Consider the following 9,787-nt stretch of genomic DNA (forward strand, 5'->3'; position numbering starts at 1 on the left):
GTTTGAGCTTGTGAGCTTTGGTTAAATGAGTGGCCCGAAGGCAAGTTCTTGCGAAGTCGGTTGCCATTGAAGACACAAAAGTCATGTTTCTTCCCATGCTGTTAGGTTTTGTTAATGGGACAACCATTTTCCATCGTGTCTGTGATTTTTTTAAGTAAATACCGTTGGTTTTTTCCTAGTGCATCAGGGATATATGTCTTCAATATGCCAGCTACCGTTGGTTCAAGGGTTAAGTTAGATTCTGAAAAATGAAGCCAGCGGGATCCATGGCAGTGATCTAATTGTGATTCGTCTTACTGATTTTAGGGCAAGAGGACTGGACTAACTCAAGACACAAGGCACCTTCAGCGAGGACAGCAAAGGGCGTCTACAGAGACCAGCCATATGGCAGATACTGATTGTACTGTCTGATGTTGTGAAATAGCCAATCTCCACCAGTCCTGTATACTGTTCAAAGTAATTTTTTTCTATGAACAATCCCTTTTTAAATAAATCAAAATGCTTAAAATCTGAATGGATGGAACTTTAAAACTACTTTGTTGAAACATCAACCTGGGCAGAAAAAAGGAAAAAAAAAAAAAAAGACATGTAAAATTTTGTTATTTCCAGTCTGTATATGAAAAAAATAGGTCATCAAAAGGAAAAAAAAATAACTTTGATTAACTAGTGTTAAACAAAAAAATAGGTTTACTAAATATGTTAATCCATCCTTTTAACATAAGCCTCACCTTTCATTTTAAAGGTTTCCATAGAAATTTAGTTATTTTATCTTTCAGCCATATGCTAGTTTTTTTTTTTTCTCTTGCCAACATGCGTAAAAAGGGAAGCCAATTACAAGTGCAAATAATGTGGTATTCTTTTGTAACTCAAGTCTTGAAATGTTCTGTAGTGTTAAGCAAAGTCTCCTCTTGCTTGATACTAAATAAACTTTTGAAAGAAATTTCGTGTGTGTGAGCTAACAATTTCATGTTTTGCTTATTTAAAAAGGCCTTCATAAATAGTTGTAAACAGGGAAAGAGTTCATTTAACAACGCTTGTCATAAAAGGGTTCACACTAAACATTGTACAACTTACTTAAAAAATGGTATAAAATTAAATGTACCATTCTCTACTCACCGTAGATTTAAATGCTGTTTAAAGAGTCCAAATGGTTATCAAGCTGCGTGAGTGACACGTTAAACCTACGCACAACCAAATCTTGTTTAAAAACTGGTTTTAAAATAACTATACTGATTTTCTGAAAAACATGTGATCAGTTTTCATCTTGTTGAGCGTTTTTTCACTAGTGCAACTTTGGATTTTTTATGAGAATTTTGGTACCTTAATGAACACCTCGCTCCATGCTGGAAGCAATAAGCACAAAGCTTTTAAAGACACTCTGACTTGACTAATTGAGTCGCACTCGCCAAGGCTGAGGATGTGTAACCCTTAAACGGTCTTCATTGTCAAAGGTAAATAAATCAAATAAGATTTTAATCTCACTTAATTTATCTTAATATAACTAATAAAACCAGGGAGATTACAACTTAGCAAGTTTCATTATCCATTTTAGAGAGGTTTTAAGATCACCTAAATTCTCATTTTAAAAAGTTTAATTTGTTTTAGTAATCTAAAAAGCCTTAGTTCAGTCAGTTTAATTGGGGCCAATTATTCCCTATTAAACAAATGTAAAACCTCATAACTAGTGGTTTGTAATACGTTATTTGGTTAGTAATTGAGGGCACTTCTTAAAACTGACAAATATTTAATAAAGTTATTCTTTTAATCGTTTGGGTTAAGTTTTTTTTTAATTGTAGATTATATAAAATGTTTAATTTTTATTTCTTAAGAGATTTCCTTCTCTTTGAGTAAAAAGGCCTTTTTTGTTTGTTTGTTTGTTAGGAAATGTCAGCCATCTTGGGAAGTCAAAGGAACCGGTTGTGCCCGGGGAGCAAACAAAGGTACGTGCCTTTTGTTCCAATTATTTTGATGTGTTGCGGGAGATGAAGACAATTTCATGCTTATCTACAGTCACATGGAAAATATCCCATGCTGGTTCCTATTACCAGCACTAGTGATTACCGCGAATTAACTCCTCCGGTCAGCAAAGAAGCTTCCTGAACGTAAACAAGTCAGACGCAGTCAGCTTTGGTTGTGATGCACAAGGCAGAGACACCGGTCGTCCCACTATTTATTAATATCTGGATTACTTTCTTCGGTAAAAAAATACGTTTAGTCAACCATATGAAAAAATTTCCAAACTATTAAGGGCAGAAAAGCAGTTTATCAAGCCTAATGTATAATATGATCCCAGTGTTATTTTCTAAAAACGGACTGTGTGGCAGGACACCTGGGTGGGTCAGTCGGTTAAGCGTCCGACTCTTGTCGTCAGCTCAGGTCTTGATCTCAAGGTTGTGAGTTCAAGCCCTGCATTGGGCTCCATGCTGGGTGTCGAGCCCGATTTGAAGAAAAAAAAAACAAAAACAAAAACTGTGTTCTCTCTATATATTTACAGGCAAAAAATTACACCGATAGGCTGCAGATTTTTGACAATACGTATCCTAGGGCTTCTGAAAGTATGATTCCGTGTGTGTGATTTTCCTTTCTGATGTTGCAAAACAAACTATTTTATAAATAAGTACTATAAAGTATGTTTTATGAAATTGCATAATTCTTTTAAAAATTTAGGGATCTGTGAGGGAAATGTATCGTTAGTTTTGGTCTCACCATATTCTTGTGTTTTTCTGAACCATCAGAAACACTGCTACTTAAGCTCTTACATTCCCAGAGAGTCTTATGTTTTAGAAGTATTTGTATCTGAGCTCTGCCCTTTCCTGTGTACCTTGGGACAGCAGCTCAATGAGAGTGACGCTTATCTCATATAGTTGTTACTAAGAATTAAGTGAGTGAATGTTAAAGGGTGTTTTGTAACCTGGAAACTCATACAGTAACGTGAAGTGTAATTGTGAATTGTGTAATATTTAATCAGTATTGGAAATAGCTGAGCGTTTTTCCCCTCCACTGGCCAAAATTAGCCTGAAATCAAATTACTGTTAGGAAGAGAATAGTTCTTTTTAGTCTCATGGACCAAAATAAGGTTTTGGGGTTTGGGTTTCTGAGGGGTGGGGAGAGTCTTTTCTTGCACAAAAAGGGAATGTGACACAGAATACATTTTTTTTTCAATGTGTAGTGTTACACTGAAGGTTGTCACTACTTTCCTTCCATATTAAGTAATTTTGGAGGGGGGATTAGCACACTGAATAATAAATGTAGGTTTATTAAGTGAGGGATTAAAGATCGGTCCCCAGGGGGTAAACCCCCAGGCTTACCCCCTCTTCAGAGCTAAGTCTTAGGAATTATTGTTCAATTTTATGTTTATTTTCATTTTTTTAAAGAACCCATAGCTCCCCTGGACTGTAAAAAGGGATTGTGAGCCAGAAAGGTCTGGAACCACCAGGAATGCTATCGGACGAGAAGCCTCCTGCTTGGCCTCAAGGGCTTCCTGTACTTGGCACGTACCTGCCAAGCCTTCTCTCTCCCTGTTCCTCCCCTCCAAGTAATTTGGAGGGCGATGGAAGGGGTGGACTATAAACCATACGTGCTGGCCCCCGCTCCTTCGCCCACGGAAACCAGGCCCGTTCTCCAGGACGTGGCCTGGTGCCCTCCCTTCTGTGGCCACCATCCCTCGGCCCTCTCTGAATCCGGTTGGTACTTCTTCGTTTCAGCGTTGATGTCACAGGACTCAGATTGGCTACAAGTTGCTGTTGCGACCACACACGAGCTTATCACTCTCAGTAAGTGATTTCACTGAATCCTTAAAGCTCTAAGAAGGTGAGTGTCCTCCCCTTTTTACAAAGGAAGACACTTAAGCTTCTAGGGGTGAAATCACTCACATCAACTCACACACCCTGCAACGCATAGAGCCAAAGTTGAACCGTCGCGTCCTGTCCAGAGTCTGTGTTGTTGGTGGCCATCACGCTGTCGCTCCTCTGGACGAGCACTGACTCCCCCGTTGGACTAAAGGCCGTTTAAGAGCAGGGGCTGCTCTTTATGTTACCTTGTATCCCTGGAAGTGACTCCCACAACACTGAGCATTAGTTCGATGTGATTGAGAGGTACTCCCCGCTCTGGCTCTCTTCCACCTCTGCCCCAGATTCCCTCCTGGGAAATTTCCTTGACTGCGTTTAGGCTCTGAATCTTCTTATATTCAGGAGATGCCTTGTTGATCCGCTATCCGTATTCATTCAGGTCCACTGACCCAACCTCTGCTGTGCTGCAGACACTGTGCTGTGGGACATCGTCCCGTCCCCAAAGACGCAACAGCCGACGGGGGAGATGGTCGAGGAGGGTGTCGGTAGGACAGAGGCAGGCGTGTGGAAGAGAGACGCTCCTGTTAGGTGGGTGGGTGGAGGTGGGGCGGGTGCCAGCAGGGGAATTAGCACCAGGAACAGAGAACCTGACCACATGGGGGAAGGGGTTCTTGGAAGCACTCCGGTCCCAGCTCCGTCATCTACCCGCTTAATGACCTTGGTTAGGTTACTAAACCTCTCTCGACTGCAGCCGCAGTGGCAGTTTCCCCACCCATAAAATGGCACAGTAATGAGACCCCCACCTCAGTGTCGCTGTAGAAGGACAAGAAACGTGCGCGGCACTAACATAAGTATTTGCTCTTGCTTGTTGCCTTATGTAAGTACTCGGAGCTATGAAAAAGCACGATTATCTAGGAAATCAGTTACGTCGGGCAGTCAGAGAAAGCAGCAGGCGATGCCGTCTGGGTAGGCACGAGACGCGTGGCGAAGGGCCTCGCGGTTCCTGCTAAGAAGCTTAGACACGCTGACCCCATTTTCAGTAATAATATCCTCCTCGTCTCCAAACTTGCCCTACCCCAGCCCCCGAGGCGGAGAAAGTGCCTCGGGCATCTCCGTTCCAGCAAGAGCTTTGTAGGAACCTGTTTGCACGGGCTGTCGATCCGATACCCGGACACACTGTCTCAAACACAGGGCCCTACCTTTCATCCTCGACCTCCCCGCCGCAGAGGAAGGGCTTATTAGGAAGACCATGAATAGGGAAGAGTGGTCGGGGGGTCAGTAGGATTCCTAACACACAGTGTCAGGGGCGGTTAGGGGGAGTTAGCAGAGAGCAAACAAAACACCCGCTCGTGTCAATAGTATTACAATTCAGACAGTCTAGCTCATTGGTTTCACTCACAATTAGACAGTGACTCTGCTCTGGCCAGTGTGTACAGAGACACGAATCCCAGAGTCTAAACCGAATGATTTGGAGAAAAAATAAAAATGTAATCAGAAGTCTAAGTAACCAAAACGTAAGCCACTTGATACGATTTAGGTTGTGAATATAAATAACAAAGTTTGTTACTTTCTATGCAGATAATGTCTACTGCTTATATCCGTCAATGTCTTACACAGATAGAAAGGGAAAAATAAAACCATCATTGTGTTTGAAATAACAAAATCTACCTTGTCTTGATTCTGTTTCCATCTCTGAGATGGGTTGTAGGACATTTCCCAGTCTGACTTGCGTCCTCCTCTTGTCTAATCCCACTGATTAGATTCTCAGTGGGATTCTGTTTCAGTGATGAGCACCTAGTCCTGAAGTCGTTTTTCAGATCTTTGTGTGGTGAGCCCCTCAGTGGCTCCCGTGGCTTTCAGGGTAAAGCTCAGATCCCTGGCTCTGAACACAAAGCCCGGCCCCATCTTGGTCCTGCCTCCGGGCTGCTCCAGCAGGCTCTCTACCCCTCCCTGCCCTGCTCCAGCACTGCTCTCCACCCCACCCCGCCCCACCCCGCCCTGCTCCAGCCTTGCTACTGAACATCCCTCACAGTGCTTTCCTGTCCTCCTCTGCCTGAGTCACATTTCCTCGCCCCTCCCTCTCACCCAGCTCTTGGCACAGCTAGTCGTTAGGGTCTGTCCAACTTTGAAGTGAACCGTGAAGCTTGGCCTTGCCGGGGAAGCCTCCTTGGCACACGGTCGCCACATCAGGCCTGGGGGTGGGATCCCTGGGGGTGGAGAACCCTTGTAGCTGCCCGAATTCTGCAAAACAGTGTCCCTCGAGGGGCTGTTCACTTTCCTTTCCACCCACCCTCCGACCGGCATAGAAACATCTTTCATGTATGGACCATGTCTTGTGCCCACGAAGTGGCAGGTGAACAAGCAGTCAGATACACGAGCGAACCTGATGAATTGAGGCGGCACAGTGTCTCCACAGCACGGGAGACCGGACAGGATGTCCTTGGTCTCACCGGGCGGAGTCAGTCACCCTTCCATTTGCAGAGAATTTAACAGGTTTAAAAAATATATTTTGTTTCATGTTTATTTTTGAGAGAGACAGAGAGACCGAGTGAAGCAGAGGAAGGGCAGAGAGAGAGGGAGACACAGAAGCCGAAGCAGGCTGCAGGCTCCGAGCTGTCAGCCCAGAGCCCAACACGGGGCTCGAACTCATGAACTGCGAGATCATGACCTGAGCCCAAGTGGGACGCTTAACCGACTGAGCCACCCAGGTGCCCCTAAACAGGTTTTAATCATCTACATCATTCAGATGTAGATCTAGATACATAAAAGTATCTTTTGACCACCACTACTGGCAAGATCCAGGCCTTACGTCCCCTGTCTGCTACCTCAGAAGGTCCCTCGTACCTGACAGGCCACTAAAAGGGGAGACGGACTAAGTGAGCAGGCGCAGAAGCCCTTGTGAAGTGAGCGGGGCTCCCAGAGCTGGGTCTCTGTCCTGTTTGTTGATGCGTCTGTCTTCCCGCAAACACGGAGGCGTGTCTTGTTTGACTTGTTCATCCAGGTGCCAGCGTGGTCCCTGGCACACGGCAGGAGCTGCTGACATGCTCCACAAGGAGCGAGCGAGTGAGTGGGGGGAGCGGACGACCCTGTGCCTTTTCAAACACCAGCACTGAGCGCTTGGCACTCTTAAGAGTTTGCTTTCTCGGTGAAAATGAGATTAAGTAACTCCTGTGACCACTGGCTTTTTCAGTGGGAAATGCGAAGTCGGGAAACCAAAATATGTCCTGTATTTAATAGGTACTCCATGTGCTTGGTACAAAATCTAAAATTCCGAAGGATAGAATGGAAAGTTGATCTTCTTTCCCACCCGTACCCCAAACACCTACCTGTTTGCATGGTTTTTTGTGTATTTGTCCATTTTTCCAGAGATAGTCTGTGCATAAGCAAAGCATAGGTTTCTTTTCTAATTGTTGCTTTTTTACATACAGAACAGTACGCTGTTTTCTACCTCCCTCATCTCACTTTAGAGTATAGCTTAGAATTCATTTTCTGTCATTTATACTGTAAAGCTGCCTTTTTCTCTCCATTGGCTGAATGGTGTATGTATGAACTAACTATTCTAATTTAAACAAGTATTGACAGACGTGCAGTTCACCTCCCGTATTTTACGCCCACTAAAGACAGTGCTAGAAAGCAGAGCCCTGCATCTCTGTTATCGTGCACATTTGTATACGTCTTTGAGAGTGAATTTCTGAGCCAGGTTCGTTAAGTCTTTGCATATTTTAGGAATATTACTGCGTGGTTCTCTACGGACGTAATGGTGTCCCTGATTATGCTTTTCCGAGGGAAACTTGAACTCCGACTGCCACGTGCGTTCTTACCGTATACAACCATTAGCACGGAAAACTCCTCTACTCAAAATGGGTTTGAAAGGGTCTCTGACGCCCAGCATGGCGACTGGCATGCCGTGGGTCGGATCCCTGTGCGGACAAGTGAGGCTGTGGGCCTCCTCCCGCTGCCCAGCCTGAGCAGATTGGCTCCGAGGGCCGCCCGCGGTCTGGGGGGCCCACGAGGGTACCTTGAAGTGTCCTCGCCCACCTTTCCCTGTTCCCTACTTTCCCAGATCCTGACAGTACGTCGGGATCTTCCCTCTCCCTTTTTGCCAAAAGAACCCTTTTTTCCATTCGCTCTGAGAGTACTGGCTGCTGGCACTCGATTCAGGAAATACTGATCAACCAGACCACACCCCAGCCGATAGACCTACTGCCTTCGATGTTTACCTTGTGCAGCATTAGCCTTTAAATCCGGTTTGCCCTGGTCAGTCGTAGCACGTGCGGGTGGCCCGTGTGGCTCACCGTCCCTGGCCCCACGCAGTAATAACATGCTCTGCGAAGGCAGAGGCCGTGCAGAGGAAACGGTGGTGAACTCTGTGAGGGAGGGCGAGGAGGTAGAGGTTCCACAGAGAAGGGGACACCTGCATGGAGCTTTCTAGAGCTCAGTTGAGATCTCGAAGCAGGGAGAAGAATGTCGGGTGTTAACGGGCTGGTGCAGGTGGGAAGGCGGACGTTGGTGACCCTACGTGGGCACGTGAGCAGGTGCCCGAGCCGGCAGAGCAATGGGGGATGTTGGAGCGCTGGGAAGGACCAGGTCATAGGGCACCAAGAGCAAACAGTGTGGTGGTGACGGGTCCCTGGGGCCAGACGTGTGTGATCAGAGCTGTGGAGTAGAGTGACGGCCACTTCTCCGTTGTGATTGGGTGGCTTTCGTTCCCTCTCGATTGCCACTGGGTTTGTTTGATATCATGGTTGTGTAATATATAGCACATCAAAATATATTCTTTGGCGTTAATGAAAAACTTGTAAATATTTCTGAAAGTTGGGTCTCATCTCAGATGACACGAAGTCAAGGACTGTCCCGTCAGTGTGTTCCTGTGGGGACCCGTGTCACATTTTGGTATTAGAGTTCCATGTAAAACAAGGCATTGCCATTCTGAAATCAGACCCATAAGTGTCGCGTTGGAGAGTATTTTGATTCTCACCATACTGGTTAACCATTCATCTGCCTTACTAAACACAAATATTTTATGTTCTTAAATTTCTGTTATTTTGTTTTGCCTCGTCTTCCATTAACATCCTTATTTCTCCAAAGTTTCAGCTTGCCTGCTTCCTCTGCCTAAATCCCACCACCCCCAGCAGAGCGTAGATAATTATTAGTTTCTTGATGTCCACAAATATATTTCATTTTCCTCTCTTTCAGGGACTTTCCTTCAAGTTGTGGACTGCTTACGAATTGTCAACTCACCAACGTGCCTAGTCAGTAAATGAATTCACTTGGGAGCTTGAAAATCGTCTTAATTTTTTGTTTCACAATTTTATGTCCTGTGAAATGTTTTTATAAAATGGTATGCTTTTTTAATTTGGAAAGCCTGTTTTAAAAAAGGGAAGGAAAATCCCGTCTTATTTTGTGGTCTCCCAACAACGAACGAACAAATGATCTGTGTATCACTTAATAAAGGCTGTCCGTTTCAGTCTCGTCCACTTGAAAATAAACTAGAAAAACAAAGTGTTGTTATTTCAGGAAGCTCTAGATTGTGCACACTAGAGGACCCTGTATGGCTGCCCCTCGCTGCCAGAGGTCAGGATTCTACACATATTCCAGATTCGAAAACGATGTCTCTTGTCTCGGTGATGGAGCACTAAACGTGGGCGTGTCCTTCCAGAAAGGAAAGCTGATCTTCATGCCTCTCTTGTAGTTTGTTACGGAGCGTAAAGGTCCTGATCCCTGTGGACAGGATTATTCTGTTCGTTCTCTTTTCTTCATTTACTGGTGCAACGTGATTTTAATTCAATATTCCCCGGGAGAATGTTTTATTCCTTCTGCCGGAAGCTCACGCAACATGCTTCCCAGTCTTGGAATTTCAAGAAAAGCCTCGTGCGCTGTGAAAAGTGTCCGTCTCCTCCCTCGAAGACACGTTTCCTCAAGGCATTAGCTTTGACGGTGCATTCCACGTGGGGAGCATCATGTTAACCACAGAATAACTTCTGATAAGCTCGCATTTC

General features: G+C 44.9%; 1 protein-coding gene across 2 annotated transcripts in view; it reads left to right on the forward strand.

Moving 5' to 3' along the window:
- Positions 1 to 9,255, forward strand: part of KHDRBS3 (KH RNA binding domain containing, signal transduction associated 3) — a 189,769-nt gene extending 180,514 nt beyond the window's left edge. The window contains exons 9-11 of one of the 2 annotated variants that reach the window (XR_006212771.1): positions 307 to 456; positions 1,882 to 1,940; positions 8,985 to 9,255. Coding sequence is in view for 1 of the 2 variants with exons in the window: in XM_042972650.1 (XP_042828584.1) it covers positions 307 to 398 (92 nt within the window). In the remaining variant the exon portion in view is untranslated. Of the gene's footprint in view, positions 1 to 306; positions 944 to 1,881; positions 1,941 to 8,984 lie in introns of those variants that run through there. The other variant, XM_042972650.1, reaches the window with a different exon arrangement.
- The last annotated feature ends 532 nt before the right edge of the window (positions 9,256 to 9,787 follow it).

Source organism: Panthera tigris, chromosome F2 (genome assembly GCF_018350195.1).
Source record: "Panthera tigris isolate Pti1 chromosome F2, P.tigris_Pti1_mat1.1, whole genome shotgun sequence".
NCBI lineage: Eukaryota > Metazoa > Chordata > Mammalia > Carnivora > Felidae > Panthera > Panthera tigris.